This window comes from Canis lupus, chromosome 9 (assembly GCF_003254725.2).
Source record: "Canis lupus dingo isolate Sandy chromosome 9, ASM325472v2, whole genome shotgun sequence".
NCBI lineage: Eukaryota > Metazoa > Chordata > Mammalia > Carnivora > Canidae > Canis > Canis lupus.
This window is the reverse complement of record NC_064251.1, coordinates 54,179,697-54,201,788: the sequence shown is the minus strand read 5'-3', so window position 1 is coordinate 54,201,788 and position 22,092 is coordinate 54,179,697. Positions and strand designations below refer to the sequence as shown.

The 22,092-nt window shown below is 40.6% G+C and overlaps 1 protein-coding gene across 7 annotated transcripts in view; it reads left to right on the top strand.

Annotated features, from left to right (window-relative positions):
- NUP214 (nucleoporin 214) overlaps positions 1-22,092 on the top strand; it is a 103,984-nt gene that overhangs the window by 19,108 nt on the left and 62,784 nt on the right. For 5 of the 7 annotated variants that reach the window (XR_004818844.2, XM_025475507.3, XM_025475505.3 and 2 more), the window contains 8 exons: positions 2,091-2,188; positions 5,158-5,244; positions 5,440-5,589; positions 6,976-7,134; positions 10,115-10,218; positions 12,386-12,568; positions 13,246-13,331; positions 13,428-13,511. Coding sequence is in view for 6 of the 7 variants with exons in the window: in XM_025475507.3 (XP_025331292.1) it covers positions 2,091-2,188; positions 5,158-5,244; positions 5,440-5,589; positions 6,976-7,134; positions 10,115-10,218; positions 12,386-12,568; positions 13,246-13,331; positions 13,428-13,511 (951 nt within the window). In the remaining variant the exon portion in view is untranslated. The remainder of the gene's footprint in view (positions 1-2,090; positions 2,189-5,157; positions 5,245-5,439; positions 5,590-6,975; positions 7,135-10,114; positions 10,219-12,385; positions 12,569-13,245; positions 13,332-13,427; positions 13,512-22,092) is intronic. The other 2 variants (XM_049114400.1, XM_025475506.3) reach the window with 1 other exon arrangement.

Here is a 22,092-nt window from a genome sequence, read left to right as displayed (position 1 = left end):
CTGCTCCAGAGCTCAGCCCCAAATTCTTATGTTTGCATGTTTCCATTGTCAGGAGCCCGAGCTGCCATAGTCAGACTAGATCATTCATTCTTGCTTCCTATACCTCACACTGATGAGCTCTAACCTTTGTACTCTCAGTTGGGAAGATTGCCGTGGCCGTGGTGCTGCCATGCTTGGCTCTCCCAACATTTTTCATGATGCTAAGTGTGCTTGATGATTCAAAGGAAGTCTCTTGCTGTGTGACATCTGTCTTCATGTGGAGCCTGCCCTATATGAAGGGCAGTTATAGAACAATCCATGAAGTTCCCTTGAGGAGGAAAAGCCTGCAGTGACTTAGGCTTACTGCCTCTGATGGTTGTCCTGTGATTTTCACACCAGCCCTACTGTGAGCAAGTCTATTAAATAAAGATGACAAGTGGAATTGGTTCTCATAACCAAGTTGGATCGAAGGGCATGGTACAACTCCATGACCAGATGTACCTGTTTTTTTTTTTCCTTTCATATTTGCAGAAAGGTTGCATGTACTCTAATGAATACTGTGCCCTCCCTCTGCCAAGACAACACTTGGTAACATTTGGTGCCATATGCTTTGTGTTCTTTTTAGCAAAAATTTTTTTTCTAAAATATTTGAGAGTTAATTGCAGGCACTTCACCCCTAAATGTGTAAGCACGTATCTATTAAATATGGGGGTACGTGATACATTATCACGCTAAGGAGATTTAACCATAATCTACTCTGTAGCCCTCATTGACACTTCTGTAGTTGTCCCAGTAGTGTTCTTTATGGCTTTGTCCCCTCCAGTCAAGGACCATATGTCCTATTTCAGTTTTTCCAGTTTTTAGTCTCAGTGTCAAACACTTCTTTGCCATTCTCATATTTCTCCGCATTGATGTTTGTGGAGAGGTCAAGCCAGTGATTTGGGAATAGTCCCTCAATTTGGACTTGATTGTTTCCACACAACGAAATACTATTTGAACGTTTTGGGCAGTAATACCACATAGGTGATGGGTACATACATGTCCCATGACTTTGTTTTGTCCTGATATGAGTAGTGTGAATTTGCTCATGTGGTTAGCATGGTATTTGCCACATCTCTCTCAATTTTTAAGTGGGATATTTTCATGAATGTCAGCTATGATACCTAGCCAGACATGTTTGGGTAACCATTTAGTGTTTGAATGTCAGGAATAATGTTATCTTGGTAAATATTGAGCAGGCATTGAGTTGTGAATTCTTGAAATCCTCTCTCATACCTATCTTCCCTATTGCCCAGGAGAAAAGACTGCCTGTGGAGTTTGCCAAAGTCACCTCATTCTAGGACTTTCTTCCAATTCTGAAAGACATCTGTCTATGACCCAGAAAGTTAAGGAGTCGTGGCTTAGTTTTTTCACATCTATTTTCAGCGTAGGAGAGAAAATTTGAACCATGATGCCCATACACGATCTCCATTTCCATTGCTTACTACCCAGATCACCCTGCCCTGCCGTCGCCATTATTTAATTCTTAAAGTTTGGAGGGTGCTGGGAATAACACCATGGATCACAGTTCCATTGGCACTCTAGACTCCCTTGGGGATCCTTTCCCTAACAGCTCAGTCAGGTTCTCTGGAGGTGAGGTTTGGGTGTGAATTTTTAGTGTGTTTGTTTTTTAAAAGCTCTCTGAGTGATTCTAATGTGCAAAAGAGCAGGGCTTGTTCTAGAAGCTTCCAGGAGGGCCGTGAAGACTCTTATGAGTTCTACAAGGTACTGGGATTATTTAAACTTGTCCCTGGTTCCCAGAGATGCAGCAGGAGTCTCTGGGGAGTAAGGATGGGCCAGGGAGCCTCCTGGGCCTACACCTACAAACAGAGATATTCCAGTTATACCTGCTTTATAAAAGTGCCTTGCATTTAAAAATATAGCTTTTTTTTTTTCATTATCTAGGAATAGGCCTGACAAAACTAGGTGTCACTCTTGGTAACAAAAATCATAGAAGGGCGACCGGGGACACTGAGAAGCTTATTTTTTTTTAGCTTTGAGGAAAGGACACATATGCTGAGAGAAATAATGACAAGAAATACTATCTGTTTTCACTGACCTCTTATTTCCAGCAGGGCGGTCTGCTCAGGGCAGCCCAAGCCCAGTGCCCTCAATGGTACAGAAGTCACCCAGGATAACCCCTCCAGTGGCAAAGTCAGGCTCTCCTCAGGTATGTTTAAACCTAGCTTCCAATAGTGTGTGTATTCATCTACTGCCCCTATCATGCATGTTTATCATAAAGTGGGCTTTCATGTTTTAGAATTCATCCCTTTGAAATAGTACTGAGGGCTGTGTGTTGGGAAATACTAAAGTATGAACTTGGAACATTTGTAATGTGTGCTCCCAAAAGCCATTTACCTCAACCCCAGAGCCATAGTATTGTTGTCTCTGCTGGTTCCTGAGATTGTCCATACTGTGCTATTCACTTTGTTGTAATCTCTTTCTGTCTCAAGACTGTAGCACCTGCTTTTTATCTCCTTCCCAAAGTAACTGAGAAATCTATCCAGTGCCCTCCTTCTCTGTGCTTTCCAGAACATCTCAGTTTATCCATAACATCTTATTTTACTGAATTTTTTTACTGGCACATAATACACACAGGAAAATAAAAGTATTCCCATATACCAGCTGAGTATGCCTTGGTAACCAACACTCAGATCAAGAAGTGGCACATCACCAGGACCCTAGAATCCTCTCTCCTGTGTGCCCTTTTAGTTATTCCCCTTGATAAAAGGGCTACCTGCTATGATTTCTGACATTGGAGCTTAGTTTGGCCAGTTTGTACCTTCTCTAAATTGGAATCATACAGTATATAAGAATACAGTATGTATTCTTGTATCTGGCAGTTTGACTCAACGTTATGTTTGTGAGATTGACCCATATCACTGTGACTGTGTGGAGTTCATTGGGTGGTTATACTATAAATATTTATTCTAGCCATGACAGACATCTGACGAGCCTCCAGGTTTCAGTTATTACAAATAGCATTGCTGTGAGCGTGCTAGTTGAGAGGTCTGTGGGTGAATATACGTATGCATTTCCGTTGGAGTACACCGAGGAGTGGATTTGCTGGGTCATAGAACATATGTGTATGTTTCTCTTTCGTAAGTGCCCGCTGGGAGTATATGAGGGCCCAGCTGCTCCGTATCCTCATCGGTCTTTTTTATTTTCATTTCTTATTGTTGTATTTTTAGTTTTAATTAGTATTTCCCTGGTGACCTCAGAATTGAATATCTTCTTTAATGGGATATCTGTTCTTATATCTGTTATCTATTTTTCTATGGGGTTGTCTGTCTTCCTACTGATTTCTTTCAGAGTTCCTTGTTGGGTACACTCAAGCATGTGCACACACACATAATGCAAATGCTTTAATTGCTTTTTCTGTTCATGGTTTCTTTTGATAACAAGTTTTTAATATAGTTCAGTATATCACCTTTTCTTTTATGATTAGTGCTTTTTGTGTTCTGTTTAGATAGTCTGGTTCCAAGGTCAAAAAGATGTTTTCCTGTGTTTTTCCAAAAGCTTTATTTTCATGTTTAGATTTACAGTCTGTCACCTCAGTTTCTTATTATGGTTTAACTTAAAGAGAATTTTATGTCACTTTCCCACTTGATGGGATGCGTTCCCTGGGGACCAGAGTCGGGTTTTTCTTTCCGTTTCCCAGCCAACCCCATTCCTGCCCTCAACACAACCGCACAGGGCACACAGTAAATGCCCCACTTAGAGGTCTAGTTTTTGGCATAATCCTTGACATGTGGGACTTGTTACATAAATGCTTGCTGTTTTACGGGGTGCATAGTAAATGCCCAGCTTATAGGTTTAGCTTTTGGCATAGTGCATGACACAAGGTATTTATTAGGTAAATGCTTGCTATTTTAATGATTGCTAATGCAGTCTAAATATGCTCTATATGGTAATTGCTATAGTTATTAAATAATCTAAAAGCCATCTCAAGTTATAATGTCTCTACAGCAGAATTCTTGATTTCTCTCTTCCCCAGAGCCTTTTCTGGGTGGTTTGTCAAGCCCCAAACCCAGAAGTCATTCTGGATTCCCTCCCCCTAGTCCTTACTAGCGGAAGATCTCGTCAGCTGTCCTCTGATGGGGCATGTGCGTGGCATAAATCCGCATCTGTCACCCCTTTTAACGTCATATTTTAGACCATTGTCCTCTTTTGCTTCGTTATCCTCCTGACTGGTCTCCTTTCTTCTCTCTTGCTGACATCTCTGCTCGATTTAGCAGCAAGAGGGACATTTTTATTTTATTTTATTTTATTTTATTTTATTTTATTTTATTTTATTTATTTTATTTATTTTTTTTATTATTATTTATGATAGTCACACAGAAGAGAGAGAGAGAGAGAGAGAGAGGCAGAGACACAGGCAGAGGGAGAAGCAGGCTCCATGCACCGGGAGCCCGACGTGGGACTTGATCCCGGGTCTCCAGGATCACGCCCTGGGCCAAAGGCAGGCGCCAAACCGCTGCGCCACCCAGGGATCCCAAGAGGGACCTTTTAAATCATAAATCAAGAAACAAACTCCTTGAACTCCAATAGTAGTCTTCCGGCACACTTAGAAAAACAGCCAAGCTCCTTGGGTTAATTGTACTTGACCTGCCCAGGCCTTTCCAGTGGCCCTACTCATTTCATTGGGCCCCAGATTTACTTCATCTCTTGGTTTCCAACATGCCAGATGTCTCCTGCCTTACATTCTTTGCTCTTCTCAGTGTCTGGAAGGTACTTCCCCCCAGAACTTACAGAGCTTTCCGCTTTGCCTCGAGGCTAGGTTCAGAGACTGTGCTCTAGGAGGGCGTCCTGGGCCCCCTCTTGTCCAGTAGTGCCCCTTCTCTTAAGTTCCTATTTACTTTTGTCCTGTTGCTATCACCAGCTGGAATGATCTGACTTGTTGGCTTTCTACCTGTTTTGGCCCAGCAAAATGTAAGTGCCATGAGAACAGGGACCTCCTCTATCTTGTTCACCTCTCTCTACACTGTCTAGAACATTCCTAACACAAAGGAGGTATAGATTCAAAAGAACAGGTGAGGGAAGAGTGACTGTATCACAAGTGTGCCAAGCACCGAATCAGCTGCTTCAAGAAGCCATACTGGTGGGGGCACATCTGTCAATCTGTGCTTTCCATTTCAGGCAAAATCACTTCAGCCTCCTGTTTCAGAAAAGCAGGGACATCAGTGGAAAGAGTCAGATCCCGTAATGGCTGGAATCGGGGAGGAGGTAAAGTCATTCCTGCAGATTTTGTGCAGAAGTTGCTCTGACCGTGAGACTGGAGTGGCTCTGAGTGCAGCCTCATGCATGAACTGGCATTCAGCCATGATGCACCCCAGGGGTGTGTGCTCTGTGGGTCCAGAGCAGTGACAGTGCTGCTGTGCCATTCACACCGAGGGGCTTCCTCTTTTGTGGCTTCTGCAGATTGCACACTTTCAGAAGGAGCTGGGGGAGCTGAAAGCCCGGACTTCCAAGGCCTGTTTCCAAGTGGGCACTTCGGAGGAGATGAAGATGCTGCGAACAGAATCTGATGACTTGCACACCTTTCTTTTGGAGATCAAAGAGACCACAGAGGTCTGTGCTTACTGATGTTCTTTCTGAGTTGAATTACACTTCAACAGTTGCTCTCCATGCACTCCATGGGTGTACTTTATTCTTTAAGGACCCTGGTGTTGTTTTTTTCAGAACGATGAGTAGTTTACCTAGGACTGCCCAAGTTCAGGTCCTGTTTTTTTTTTTTTTTTAAGATTTTATATTTATTTATTTATGAGAGACAGAGAGTGAGGCAGAGACACAGGCAGAGGGAGAAGCAGGCTCCATGCAGGGAGTCCGACGTTGGACTCGATCTCGGGCCCCTAGGATCACACCCCAGGCTGAAGGCAGCGCTAAACCGCTGGACCAGCGGGGCTGCCCTGGGTCCTGTCTTCAGCACTTAACACATTATGTGACATTAGGCAAGTTAATGTAGCTACTCTAGGTTTTAGTGTTCTCCTATAGAAAATAGAATAATAATAGTTCTACCCCATTGACACACACCAGCCATTCCATAAAAGTCTATTATAGTCACTAGTTTAGGTATATTTGAAAATTTACCATATTTTGTAATAAATTGCTTGGTTACAGAGTTAGGTTGAAGAGCATGTACAATATAAAAATATCAAGTATTTGTTGTTAATAGTATGTACTATGTTACTATTATTACTGCTTACTCTGTGCCAGGCACTGTGTTATCTCACTGAATCCTCAAACTGTCCTGTTTGGTAGGTGCTATTGCTCTGTGTCTCTCGCAAGTCAGGCATCTGAAGCATAGAGAAGTGAAATAATTTGCCCAAAGCTACCCAGTTACAGTGTGTCAGTCCCAGACTGTCTGCCGCCAGAACCCTACACTTCTGTTTTTGTTTTTTAAGATTTTATTTATTTATTCATGAGAATACACAGAGAGGAGAGAGAGAGAGAGGCAGAGACACAGGCAGAGGGAGAAGCAGGCTCCATGCAGGGAGCCCGACGTGGGACTCGATCCCGGGTCTCCAGGATCACGTCCTAGGCTGAAGGCAGCGCTAAACCGCTGAGCCACCCGGGCTGCCCCAGAACCCTACTCTTAAAGCATGCTGGGAAAGACGAGAGTTCTGCAGGGTGTCAGCAGTGGTTGTCTTCAGGTACCATCACATTCTTTGGTACCATCAGTGTTCCATCAGTTCTTCCTACTCTCTGAGTTTCTGGTCATTAGAGTATGTGTTTTTTTCAATGAGGAGGAAAAAAATAATTTTTAAAAAGTGAATATTTGTATTTTTCTTACTAAGCAGTGAACTACTTTTTTGTATGAATTTCTTTTTATATACTCACAGGTGCATCATGTAAACTACTTGAGAAACACCCAACAGTTGTCCTTGATCCAGACAAAAAGGTTTATTTCTCAGAAATATCACTCCTTGTCTCAATATGTCCTTGTACCTTTTCTAGTCTCTTCATGGAGATATCAGTACCCTGAAAACGACTTTACTTGAGGGCTTTGCTGGTGTTGAAGAAGCCAGAGAACAAAACGAGAGGGATTGTGACTCTGGGTATCTGCACTTGCTCTATAAGAGACCATTGGATCCCAAGAGTGAAGCCCAGCTCCAGGTAGGAGAATCCAGTCCAAATGAGCTGTTTATTTCTCTTATTTAAGATTTTATTTATTTATTTGAGAGAGAGAGGGAGGGAGAAGCAGGCTCCCCACTGAGCAGGGAGACCAATACGGGGCTCAGTGCCAGGTCTTTGGGATCATGACCCGAGCTGAAAGCAGGCATTCAACTGGCTAAGCCACCCAGGCACCCCTGTTTTTTTTTTTTTTCCTTAAGATTTTATTTATTTGAGAGAGAGCCAGAGCGTGTGCAAAAGCAGAGGGGAGGGGCAAAGGAAGTGGGAAGAGCAGGGAGCCAGACATTGGGCTTTATCCTAGGACCCCTCAGATCATGACCTGAGCCAAAGGCAGATGCTTAACCAACTGAGCCAAGGCATCCCCCGCCCCCGCCCCAAGTGAGCTGTTTGAAACAAATTCCTACAAGTCAGTTCTCCTTTGTGACGTTTTGATTCGGATACCTGCCCTTAGGAAGTTGTTGCCTGTGAATAATTTGCCGCTTTCCATGGATGTCCTTGGCTGTGACAAAGAAAAGAGCACTTCTCCACTTCATGTTTTTTTAGGATTAAAACTGACATTAGAATTCTTTCTTTTTATTTATTTATTTTTTTTTTAAGATTTATTTGCTTATTCATGAGAGACAGAGAGAGAGAGAGAGAGAGAGAGAGAGAGAGGCAAAGACCTAGGCAGAGGGAGAAGCAGGTTCCATGCAGGGAGCCTGACGTGGGACGCGATCCTGGGTCTCCAGGATCAGGCCCCAGGCTAAAGGCAGCACTAAACCGCTGAGCCACTCAGGCTGCCCTGACGTTAGAATTCTTGATTAAACTTTAAGTTTGGTAGAAAGCATACTGTGGAAAAAATGAATTTAAAAATATATTTATCAAATCATGTATAATAAGATTTCATGTTGCAACCACTCGTTGAGCACTAAGTACTGTGCTGGGTGTTTTTTGCACATTATTTCTAGGCTTCAAAACCAACTGCTCTGCAAGATGAGAGTTACTGATCCCATTATACAGATAAGGGAGTTGGGCCCCATGGTCTAAGGAGCTTGCCCATTATGATGATGTTAATAAGAGTGGAACCAGAGCCAAAGCTGCATCTGCTGGGCCTCTTTCCTGTACACCATACTTCAACATACTTCTCTCATTTATTCATAATTATTCTCTGTTGTAGCAAAATCTGATTTTTGTTTTCATCTTTTAGTTTACTGAAAATTGTCGCGTCGTAAACTTTAGTAGGGTCACCTCCTCCTCCCTCCTCGCATTTCCCCAAAGCCCTGGTAGGAAAGTGTGCATGGGTGGCCGCTCTGAACTTCCTTACCTAAGATGTGAGAAGTGTGTGAGTGTGACGAATCCCCTCCTGTCTTGAGAGTTTGACACTGTGGATTCCTCACTTTCTGCCATTTCCACCCCTTACCTGTCAACTGACTGATAGTAGGAAAATAATCCTTCTCCTGGAGAGGCTGAGGAACCCCTGCTGTGTCTCTCAGCCCTTTGGTGTTGCTGGAGGACTGTGGGTGTTTACTATCTTAGCAAGACAGAGCAGGCTCCCTGCCCGCCCCTCATCAAATTACCCATCTCAGTGTTGCATCTAGATACACTTCATTTCTTCTTGTGTTTTCACCTCTTGCTGTGTGTCCAAACTAAAGAAAACTATGCAGCTTTGGGGAAACACTTTCCTCATTCAAAAGGAAATGCTATTCTTTTTTGCACAGTACTAAGCTGATAATAATAGCTAGCATTGAGTACATATTATGTACAAGAAAAGGATAAGGAAACAGATACTGAAACTGTGCAGGAGTCACCATGAATAGATGCTGGGCCTGGAGTCTGGTACAGAGCCTGCACTCTTGACCAGTGCACTGTGCCCTGCCATCCCTGCAGCTGATAAGTAGTAGTAGAAAAGGGACATATAAACATAATGTGGGCTCTGTTGCTATGGCATTGCTGCAGATGAGGGAGTAGCTAAGCCACAGAAGAAGTATCTGTGAGAGGCCTTAAAAGAGAAGTTGGCTTTTCTGGTAGACAGAGTGGGAGGGCACTCAGAAGCAGCAGTGCTCGCGAGCACCTAAGACCTGGTGGCACCTTGAGTTGCTTGCAGCAAAGGACCTCCCTGCATCCATTCGAGTAGTGAGTTGCAATTTATACTTGATGCTAAGATTACTGCTACTTCCTGAAATCAGCCTGGCTCTTTTTATTTTTTTATTTTATTTTAATTTATTTATTCATGTACAACACAGAGACAGAGAGGCAGAGACACAGGCAGAGGGAGAAGCAGGCTCCATGCAGGGAGCCTGATGTGGGACTCGATCCTGGGTCTCCAGGATCACGCCCTGGGCTGCAGGCGGTGCTAAACCGCTGAGCCACCCGGGCTGCCCTGGACTGAATTCTTTAATTTTAAAGAAAATTACCACAGGCCTAAAATAAATAGGTGTGAATTTTAGTTAATGATCAATTCCATTTCTAGTGCTGATACTATTCTTTGAGAAGAGATGAGTTTTTCTCAACTGGTAAGAAGACTGTGTGTCCTGTGCTAAGAATAGGTTCAGATTTATTTTCAGCACTTTTGGAGGATAATTTTGTCTGTATTACATTTAATTTCATGGGTGGGAGAGCAAAAGCTGAATGGCTGTGCTGTTGGAACCACTGAGTGCAGTGGAAAGTTCCTAGAGCATGTTGAGTTACTTTATAGGAGCTGACAAATGAGAATAAGCAACAGTATTTGTTCCCTGGAGCCCGAGGCCAGCACATACAATCTGTTTCCTTGTGCTTTGTAACCGCTTCTCTGTCACAGTTAAAAAGGTTGGATTCTGTTGTTTTGTTTTAATTATATGTTCTAATGATTATATGAAAGCCTCTTGTGTTTTCTTTGTTATGGCTCTCAGTATAAAAAATATTGCAAAATTATTTTGATTGTTTCAATACACCCTCCTCCAAGCTACTGGAAAACTCATTTGCTTTCTCATTTTTTTTCTTGTAGGAAATTCGGCGCCTTCATCAATATGTGAAATTCGCTGTCCAAGATGTGAATGATGTGCTAGACTTAGAATGGGATCGACATTTGGAACAAAAGAGAAAACAAAAGTGAGCGAGGGCTATCTACCACGGGTTGCAGGAGATACTCTATAGCCTTTTTAAAAGATGATTTAAGGGCATTGATTTAAAAACCTTAAAATTCATTCTCTTTGACCCAGTCACTGTATTTCTAGAAATTTGTTGTACAGATACAATAACAACATTTGCAGCAATTTACATGAAAGAATTCACATTGCAGCAAAATTTACAACAGTGAAAAATTAAATTCAACTTACTATGTAGAAGTTAGAGGAGTGGTCAGATAAGTCTGGTCACATTTCACATTTTTTTTCTTAATGCAGAATATTATGTAATCACTCATTTCTTTTTTTACAAAAAAATATTAAATATATTTTGTGGGGCAGCGGTTTAGCGCCGCCTGCGGCCCAGGGTGTGATCCTGTAGACCCAGGATCAAGTTCCACGTTGGGCTTCCTGCATGGAGCCTGCTTCTCCCTCTGCCTGTGTCTCTGCCCCCTCCTCTCTCTCTCTCCCTCTCTTTCTCTGAATAAATAAATTTTAAAAATAAATAAATAAATATATTTTGTGTATTAAGTGAAATTTACAAAATAGGTAATCATATAATGGTAATTATTAAATCCAACATAGGGAAAGGTAAGACAAAAATCATACTGGATGATCTCTGGAAATCTAGACAAGAGGCTAGAAATAAATTTCACAATATTTGGTTATATCTGGGAGATGGGATAAGAGGGATTTTTCTTTTATACTTTTCTGTATATTCTAAATCTTCTTGTTAAGGAAACATTCCTAATTAGTGTGGATAAGTTAGAAGGAAGAGAAGAAGAAAGGCACAGGAAAACCTTGTTACTACCCTGGTCTTCTGTGCCCAGATGTTTTGTTGTATGTCATCTGTTTTCCTAAAGGAATAGAAAGCAGTACATCATGAGAACAGTGAGGTACCCGCAGGAAAGCCGAGAAACAGATCAGCCTCAAAATGCTCAGTTTCTGAACCACTTACACCTGATGAGTGTGATTAGCCCTGTAAAGAAACAACCAGGAAATGATCTGTTTACTTGTTTATGAAGTTGTGGGATCACAGAACTTGCAAGTGGGACAAGCTGGGTGTGATGGCAGGGGCTGGGTTACAATGTGCTTAAAATTCAGTAAACAGAATTTAATACATTATATTGTACAACAGGGTGGAAGGCTTTGTACCTGAATTGAGAGCCTCCATTTGGAGCATAGATAGGGGAAGGTAGAGGTGAGCATTGAGCTGTAGGTGCTGGTCAGGGGGAGGATTCTGTGCCTGGGCACTTGTCCCCTGGGCAGTTGGACCCCATTAGAGATTTCACAGCTCACTGCACTGGTTCTGAATTCACATTCAATTGCATGGGAGGGAATGGCTTGACCCAACAGCAGGAGCCTTCTGTTCTGCGTGACAGATGGATTTCTCTCTGCTAATTAATAAATTGGCTTCTTAGAAAGTGTATGATGCTAACAGAGAAACTGGGCTTTTTCTCCTTCATGACAACCATGGATTTTCCACTTTGTATGTCTTTTTTTAAAAGTTCCTTTTCTGCAGAGATTTAAGTTCATAAATTTATAGTTTTCTAGCACATCTCTGTCTTTTGAGTCTTTCTGAATATTGCTGTACCCTACTGAAATGCCTTCTTAAAAATTTATGTTGAACTGCCCTGTCACCGGAAAGAAAGGGACCGTTGTTCCTTTCTTGTTTTAGATCCTTCAAGTGGGGTACCTTAACTCCCTGTTGCCAAACTGAGTGCTTATCTCCATGTTTCTTCACAGCACTCTAAAGAAGTGACTCCTCCTCATAGACCTCTAGTGGACCCCAGGGCTTTTCTTTTTAGTGTAACTTACATGCAGAAAAATACACAAACCTTAAGTATATAGCTGAATGTATCACCTCTCCCCCCTGTTTTTAACTCTGTCTCCCATCCTTTTCTTCCCTGGAGCCTCTGTGAGGTTTGGTCTGATTATGCCATCTTTTGCTACAGGCTCAGCCTGCTTACCCTAAGCTTCTCCTTCCTCATCCTGTATTATCCTTGTAAAGCTTTCATCGAAACCCTTTTTATGTTCTGGTTAATTTACCATTGCCGCTTGACCACTGGGTGTTCTACATTTTGTTCTTTCACTGTTAGAGTTGTAGTATTTGGACCATTCATGTCAAATTCTTTCTTTCTTGCTGTCCACAGGCGCTTGCTTGTGCCAGAGCGAGAAACATTATTTAACACCCTAGCCAACAACCGGGAAATCATCAACCAACAGAGGAAGAGGTTGAATCACCTGGTGGACAGTCTCCAGCAGCTCCGTCTCTATAACCAAACCTCCCAGTGGAGCCTTCCCTCGGATGTCACCTCCCAGAGCGGCACTCCTGGGTGTGCAGGGAAATGGGCCTGTCCGTGGTGCTGGCGCTTGATGAATGTGGTTGAAGGGCAAATAACCATTTTGGGGTCAGGTGTAAAAGTCGCAGAGTAGTTCAGATGTGGGTGTGCAGGTGACTCTGCTGTCACCTGTGTGAATCTGGTCAGGTTTCTCACCCTCTGTGATCCTTTGTTCCTTTGCCTAAAACATGGGAATAGCAATAACTGCCTCCGGGGATTATTGGAGAGGTAAATTAAGTGTGCCAGATGAAATAGGTGCCAATAGACGATGGCAGATTTTATAGAGATGTTGTTGTTCTTTTGAAAATTAACTGGTAGAATTAGGTGGACTAACGTGTCTAGAAGCTCAGGCTTACCATTTTGTTTGAGTAGAAACTTTCAGACTGTTTACCCCTGAAGTTACCAGGGTATTTGTATGTTTTTCCCTCTAGGCTGAATGTATACATCCTGGTTGCCCTTTGTACTAAAGCGCTTTTAGTGCTGCGTTTGCTGGGAGGTAGGGAGCAGGGTGTAATGTTGAGATTGTAATCTCTTTCCTTTTGAATTGGTTATGTTGATTGATGGGTCAGATTTCCCATCTCTATATTAAGGAGGCTTTCATCTCTGGCACTTACATTTGGGGAGATTTCTCAGGTCATAGTTGATTTGTAGGTAACACGATCCTCTTTTAGTTTTGACAGTGATCTCGAGAGTCTTCGTAATGCTTTGTTGAAAACTACCATAGAATCTCACACCAAGCCCTTGTCCAGAGTGCCAGGTAAACACATTCTCATCTTCAACTCTCTGTATTCCCTTTTATTGACGTCTTAAAATCCAAGTCTGAAGCATTTATGGGTTCATGTATTTCTTGCAGCTAAGCTGTCCCCTGTGAAACAAACCCAACTGAGAAACTTCTTGGCCAAGAGAAAGACCCCCCCAGTGAGATCCACTGCTCCAGGTAAAGGGAACTGGTCCTGAATTTTTTTAGCATAAAACATGCTATACCTGGTATGGAAGTAGAATGGAAGGAGGAGTCTATGAGTGTATCCATGTTTGCGTGTCTGTGTTTTCCTGTAGTTCTTAATAGGAAATAGAGAAAGTGTCCCCAGAATCTGTTGTCCATCTGAATATTGGAGTAGTGAGCAGCTTAGACATACTGAACAAAGCAGTTGAAGGTAGGTGCTGTGGCTCTGACACTGCTCCATCGTTCTTTGGTTATGTGGTGGTAATTCCCAAGGGTTTAGAGGAGGCTGAGCTGGTGCCAGGGATCCAGGCCTCCTCTTTGGAGATGCTTTACTTGTCTAATTTGTATGGGGGTTTTGGGCAGCCTGGGTGGCTCAGCAGTTTAGCACCACCTTCAGCCCAGGGTGTGATCCTGGAGACCTGGGATCGAGTCCCACATCAGGCTCCCTGCATGGAGCCTGCTTCTCCCTCTGCCTGTGTCTCTGCCTCTCTTTCTCTCTGTGTCCCTCATGAATAAATAAATAAATAAATCTTTAAAATAATAATAATAATTTGTATGGGGTTTTGAGCAGAATTGCAGTGAGATGGGGGAACTACTTAGGAAATGGCAAAAAACTACTAATTAGAGAATGATGGCAAAACGCACTTGCGGAAAAGAAGCCATGTGATTAATGAAAAAATTTTTGTCATTAAATTATCTAGAGTATTGTCTCAATTTTCTTTTTAAAAAATACTTGTCAGGGACGCCTGGATGGCTCAGTGGTTGAAAGTCTGCCTTTGGCTCAGGGCATGATTATAGTTCAGGGATTGAGTCTCACATTGGGCTCTCTGTGACAAGACTGCTTCTCCCTCTGCTTATGTCTCTGCCACTCTGTGTCTTTCATGAATAAATAAAATCTTTTTTAAAAATTGTCATATGGGAAGCCTGGGTGGCACGGTCATTTCTTGGTTTCAGCTCGGGTCAAGATCTCGTGATTGTGGGGATCAAGCCCCGTCTTGGGCTCTTGCTTAGTGCAGAGTCTACTTCAGATTCGTTCTCCCTTTCTCTCCCCCCCTCGCCCCACTTGTGTACACTCTATCTCTAAAATGAATAAATGAAATCTTTTTTAAAAAACTTAATTATGTATAACTTTGTACAGAATGATGCTTTGCTTTAGTAGCAGTCATATCTGCTTTTTTAATTAAATTTTGTTGAGAGTTGAAACTTTTTTTTATACACCCACAAATGCTTTTTGGTAATTAAAATAGCAGAAGGAAATTCAATTTAATCTTATTGTACCATGATTTATTAATTTTTCTACAACCAGTTAATGTTGAATTAGGTAAATAGTAGTCATAGACCAGGGAATTTTTTTTTATTTTATTTTATTTATTTTTAATTAATTAATTAATTAATTAATTTTTGTAAGTAGGCTCCATGCCCAGTGCAGGGCTTGAACTCATAACTCTGAGATCAAGAACTAAACTGAGACCAAGAGTCAGGTACTTAACCAACTGAGCCACCCAGGCTACCCGACAAGGGGATTTTTAATACTTTTTTTTTTAATCTAAAGAGTACATTTTCTTGATGTATGATTGGAAAAATAGAGAAAATTCTGAGGAAGAATAGAAAATAATTATCCCTCAATCCAAGTATGTCATCAGTTCATTTTGGTTTACTTCCAAACTTTTTTTCTTTACGTATGTAAATTTGATATTTTGAAAATGAGATTGGGGCTATAAAATGTGTAGTTTTGTGTCCTAACAAGTTCTTGATATGAAACAAAAAGTAAATATTGGCAAGGATATGGAAAAATTGAAACCCTTGTATGCTCTTTGTGGGAATGTAAAATGGCACAGCCACTGTGGAAGACAGTTGGGTAGTTTCTTAAAAAATGGGAAAGAGAATTACCATGTGATCCAGCAAATCACTCATGAGTAGGTGCCCGAAAGAATTGTAAACAGGGTCTCAAACAGGTATGTGTGCACTCATCTTCACAGCAGCACTATGCACAGTAGCTGAAAGGTAGAAGCAAGCCAGATGTCCATCAACAACTGAATGGATAAGTACACTGGAGTAAATGTGCACCCTCACAAGGAAGGAAATTCTGATGATGTGCTGTGCTGTGGATGAACTTCGAGGACGACATGCTAAGAGAGATGAGCCAGTCACAAAAAGGCAAAACACTCTGTGATTGTGCTAATATGAAGTCCTTAGAGTCATCAAACTTACAGACACAAAAGGAATGGTAGTTGCCAGGGGCTGAAGGGGAGAGAGAATGGGAAATCATGTAGACTGGGTACAGAGTTTTGGTTTTACAAGATGAAATGAATTCTGGAGATGGATGGTTGCACAACAGTGTGGATATACTTAAAACCAGTGAAGTGTACATTTTAAAAATAGTTAAGGGACAGCCCGGGTGTCTCAGTGGTTTAGCACTGCCTTCAGCCCAGGGCCTGATCCTGGAGACCCGGGATTGAGTCCCATGTCAGGCTCCGTGCACAGAGCCTGCTTCTCCTTCTGCCTGGGTCTCTGCCTCTCTATTTCTCTCTCTCTCTCTCTCTCTCTCTTCTGCCTCTCTCTCTCTCTCTCTCTCTGTCTCTCATGAATAAATGAATAAAATATAAATAAATAAATAGATAAATAAATAAATAAATAACTTTCATGAGCCTTTCCTCTGCCTTCTCTTTCTTTTTCTTTTTCTTTTTTTCTTCTTTTTTTTCCCTCTGCCTTCTGTTTTTAAATATTGAACATATGCCTTGTAATGACTGCACACTATTTCCTTATATCAGAAGTCTATAATTTACTTATCCAATTGCAGTTAAGTGTTAATCTTATTGCCAAGATTTTACTCAGAATATCCTTGTTCACAAGTCTTGAACCACATCTCTGATGGTATCTTTGTATTAGGTTCCTTAGAAGTAAGATTTATGTAATTTATTTGCTCATTCAACAAATATGATTGCCTGTTTTGTCCCAGACATTGGTTAATAAGAGCAACATGGTCTCTAACCACATTAGACTTTCAATTAGGAAGATAATACAGACATTAAGCAGAAACTGCACATTATACTTATTTAAATCTAGGAAATACACCATGACGAATAATTCAGAGCATATAAACATTTAACTTTCAGTGTCATGAACTACACATGTACAGAAAAGAAAAAACAAAAATATCCATCTGTGTAACCTCTACCCAGATTAGGAAACAACTTTGTCATTGCCAGCTTTCTAGCCTCCTCTTGTGCACCCCAGTCTTCTCCCAGGAGGTACCACTGTATGGACATATATGAAAGTGTGCCTTTGCTTTTATTTATTTTTTTTCCTTTTGACATTTGCAGTTTTTACTTAACTATTTTGAAAAGTTTCAAAACTCCAGGTGCAAGAATAATACTGAGCACCCACCAACCCTTCACCCATATTTCCTAGTAATGGTGGCTGCCGTCGCTTTACTTTTTTCCTCTCTACCACACATGCTCACATTATTGTTATTGTTATTTTTTAATATATTGCTTATAAAAATACTTTCTTAATATATTAAAAATTAAGTTTTAGTTTCAGGTGTACAATACAGTGAGTGCATCAACAATTCTATACATTCCTCAGTGCTCATCATAATGTGTCGTCTTTAACCCCCATCACCTATTTCACCTTCACCCAGTCCTCCACCCGCCTCCCCTCTGGCAACCAGCAGTTCTCTTTAGTGAAGAGTCTGTTTCTTGGTTTACCCCTCTCTCTTTTTATCCCCTTTGTTTCTTAAGTTCATATATGAGTAAAATGATTTGTCTTTCTCTGACTTACTTTGCTTAGCATTATACTCCCTATATCCATCCATATGGATGCATGGCAAGATTTCATTCTCTTCATTCTTTTTCTACTTGCACACACACCCTACATCTTCTTAATCCATTCATCTATTGATGAATATTTGGGTTGCTTCCATAATTTGGCTATTGTAAATAACGCAATAAACATAGAGGTGCATGTATCCCTTTAAATTAGTATTTTTCTTTGGGTAAATACCCAGTAGTGCAATTCCTGGATTATAGGGTAGTTTTGTTTAGTTTTTTTGAGGAACCTCCATACTATCTTCCACAGTGGCTACATGAGTTTTTATTCCTACCAGCAGTGTACAAGGGTTGCTTTTTTGCCACATTCTCATCAACACTTGTTTCTCGTGTTTTTGATTTTAGTGATTCTGACAGGTGTGAGGTGATGTCGTGTTGTAGTTTTGGTTTGCATTTCCCAGATGATCAGTGATGTTGTGTATCTGTGGGCCATCTGTATGTCTTTGGAGAAATGTTTGTTATGTTAATGTCTTCTGCCCGTTTTTGGTATTGAATTGTATAAGTTCTTTTTATGCATTTTGGATACTAATCCTCTATGGAATATGTCATTTGCAAATATCTTCTCCCATCCGGTACATTGTTTTTTAGTTTTGCTGTGCAGAAGCTTTAATTTTGGTGTAGTCCCAATAGTTTATTTTTGCTTTTGTTTTCCTTACTTCAAGAGACCTATCTAGAAAGATGTTGCTATGGCGGATGTCAGAGAAATTGTTGCCTGTGCCCTCTTCTGGGATTTTTAGGGTTTCGGGTCCCAAATTTAGGTCCTTAATCCTTTTGAGTTTATTTTTGTGTGTGATGTAGGAAAGTGGTCCAATTTCATTCTTTTGCATGTAGCTGTCCCGTTTTCCCAACACCATTTGTTGAGAGAAAAAGACTTGACAATATTAAGCTTGGCAAAAATGTAGGAAACTGAAATAGTCATACCTTGATGTTTTGTGAAAGTAAAATAAGCTGGTACAACCACTTTGGAAAACTGTATAGAAGAATCTACTGAGGCTGGGCATGTGAACAGAGTACTTTTCCCCATTGCATATTCTTTTCTCCTTTGCCAAAGATTAATTAACCATATAATTGTGGGTTTATTTCTGGGTTTTTTATTCTGTTCCATTGATCTGTGTGTCTATTTTAATGTGCCAGTACCATAGTATTTTGATTACCAAAGCTTTGTGATATAACTTGAAATTGGGAATTATGATACCTCTAGTTTTGTTTTTCTTTTTCAAGATTGCTTTGGCTATTTGAGATCTTTCGTGGTTCCATGTAAAGTTTAGCATTGTTCTAATTCTATGAAAAATGCTGTTGGTGTTTTGATAGGGATTGCATTAAATGTGTAGATTGGTTTGGGTAATACATTTTGATAATATTTGTTCTTCCAGTCTGTGAGCATGGAAAGCCATTTCTTTGTGTCATCTTGAATTGCTTTTATTAATTTTTTATAGTTTTCAGAGTACAGGTCTTTCGATTAGTATTTTTGATGAACTATTTGAAAATAGGTTGTCAACTGGACTCATTACTCCTAAATATTCCAGCATGTGTCCTTGAAGAACAAGATATTCTCTTACACAATAATACTATGATCAGATTTAGGAAATGTAACATTGACATAACATCTAATATGCAGTCCATACTCAGTTTGCCAACTGTCTTTCTTTTCTTTTTTTTTTTTTTTAATTTTTTATTTATTTATGATAGTTAGAGAGAGAGAGGGAGGCAGAGACACAGGCAGAGGGAGAAGCAGGCTCCATGCACCGGAAGCCCGATGTGGGATTCGATCCCGGGTCTCCGGGATCACGCCCTGGGCCAAAGGCAGGTGCCAAACCGCTGCGCCACCCAGGGATCCCGCCAACTGTCTTTCTTATGACCTTCATAGCATCACTTTTTTAAAAATCAAGGATCCAGTCCAGGATTGGACATTGCACTAAGTTGTCACCCTCTTTGGTCTCCTTAACTTTGCTTTTTTGGTCTGTTTTACTACCTGAGCATGTCTTCGCATGCCTGTCATTTGGTGTTGCCTATTTTTGGGGGGGGTTTGGATGCTGTGTATATCTGTTTGTTTATTCTCTGGGTGGATTTCTCTTGTTCCACATCAGGTTTGTAAGAGTCATCCATGCCATCACAGGTAGCTGTGATTTGTTTTGTTGCTGTGTAGTATTCAGCTGTATAAATGTACAGCATTTGCTTATCCATTCTCCTCTTAGTGGACATTTACTGTTTCCAGTTTCTGGCTGTAATAGAACAGAATGTTGTTCTGAACATCTTTGGTCACATGGCTAGGAATGGAATTGTGGGCTCGTACTCTGTCCACATGCCCAGCCTCAGTAGATTCTCCTATACAGTTTTCCAAAGTGGTTGTACCAGCTTATTTTACTTTCACAAAACATCAAGGTATGACTATTTCAGTTTCCTACATTTTTGCCAACTTAATATTGTCAGCCTTTTCCCTAACTTTTAACTACTCTGATGTAACCCTTGTATGTGTTACCAAGTATTTGGTTAATAGTTGACTTTTATAAAATGTGCAATTGCATCTTTTGCTCATTCGTCTATTGGGTAATCTGTCTTACTGATTTATGAAAGTTCTCATTCATTCTGGATACCAGCCCATTGTTGGTTATATGGGTTGTAGGTACCCACTTTGTTGCTTTTCCCCCTCTTAATCATGTCTTTTGGCAAACAGAAGTGCTTTGTTTTATTTTATTTTTTTTTTCTTTTTTAAAAATAATTTTATTTATTTATTCATGAGAGACACAGATAGAGAGGCAGAGATATAGGCAGAGGGAGAAGTAGGCTCCCTACAGGGAGCCTGATATGGGACTCGATCCTGGGACTTTGAGATCGCGCCCTCAGCCAAAGGCAAACGCTCAACCACTGAGCCACCCAAGTGTCCTGAAGTGCTTCATTTTAAAAAAGACTTCTCGGCCTTCTCTTTTGCAGTTGGTACTTTCTGGATTCTATTTAAGAAATACTTCTCTATTGCTGAGTAACAATGATACGTGTGTACCTTTATTATTGTCTGTGGAAATATTAATGGTTTGCCTTCCAAATTTAGATCTACCTGGAATTGATTTTCTTTTAAACAGATATACCAAGGTACTACTTATATATTGAAAAATTCATCTGAGTGTAGAGTTTGATGATTTTTATTAAACTTACAGAATTATATAATCATCACCACGTTCCAGTTTTAGAACACTTCTACCACTCGGGAAGTTCCTTCGTGCTTATTTGTAGTCATTCCTTCCTTTGCCCCCAGCAACCACTAATCTCTGTTCTTTCTGCAGGAATCTGCCTTTTTTTGAAATTGCATATAAATGGAATCATATGTCGTTTGGTTTCTTTCACTTAGTATATTTTTGGGATTCATGATGCATAACATGTATAAGTAGTTCATTGCTTTTAGTTGCTGAATAATAGTTTATTGTATGGATTAACCACATTTTATTTGTACTGTCTGGAATTGATTTGTATGTAAGATGTAAAATTTGGCTCACGTGTTTTATATTTAGGTATCTGATTGTCCCAATAATGTTTATTGAAAAGTCTCCTTTCCTCCCTTAGTGGCTACCTTTGTTGTATGTAAGTTATCCTTGTATATAGGTCTGTTGGTCTCATACACTAATTAAAAACCACTGCTGCCACACTGCCTTAATTATCTTGTACTAAAATAAGCCTCAGTGCTGTTCTTCTAGATTCTAAAGCTGTGCTAATACAGTAGCCTATTTAAATTTAAAGTAATAAAAACTGAATCAAGTTAAAAATTCAGTTATACAATCCCAGTAGCTACATTTCTCAGTAGGCACATGTGACTGGCAGCTGTTATATAACATAATAGTAATTTCATCATCACAGAAAGTTCAGTCTAGGGCAGTGGTTGGCAAACTTTTTCTATAAGGGCTAGGTAGTGAATATTTTAGGCTTGCTGGTCTCATGGTTTCTGCTATACCTAATTCAGCTCTGCCTTTGTGATGGAAAAGCAGCTACAGACAATATACAAATAATGAGCATGGCTGTGTTTCAATAAAACCTTATTTATAAAAACAAGTAGCTGGTAGTTGTAGTTTACTGACCCATGATCTAGAATATTTTGGCTCTTCCTAGTGCTTTCCATTTCCATATTAATACTGCAATTGTCTTGCTAAATTCTGTCTCCCTCAACCCTTGAAGAAAAGTTGAGATTTTGATTGGGATTGGATTAAATCTCTAGATCAACTTGAGAGAATTGGTATTTGTACAGTGTTGATCTTTCAGTTCCTAAACATGGCATGTATTTATTTGGGTCTTTAATTTCTCTCAGTATTTTCTTCATGAAGGACACACCTTTTGTTAGATTTACTCCTATGAGTTTAATATTTTTAATGTTCTTATAATTTCTTCATTAGATTTCATTTTATGGGGCAGCCAGGTAGCTCAGCGGTTTAGCGGCGCCTTCAACCCAGGGCGTGATCCTGGAGACCTGGGATCAAGTCCCACGTCGGGCTCCCTGCATGGAGCCTGCTTCTCTGCCTGTGTCTCTGCCCCTCTCTCTCTCTCTCTCTCTCTCTCTCTCGTCTGTGTGTCTCTCATAAATAAAAACAAACAAAAAAAGATTTCATTTTATGTTTTACTTTATGTTAGATGTGATAATAGAAATATATTGGATCTCTTGTATGTTGACTTTGTATCCAGAAACCTAGCTAAACTCATTTATTCAGATAATGTCTTTGGGATCCCTGGGTGGCTCAGCGGTTTAGCGCCTGCCTTGGGCCCAA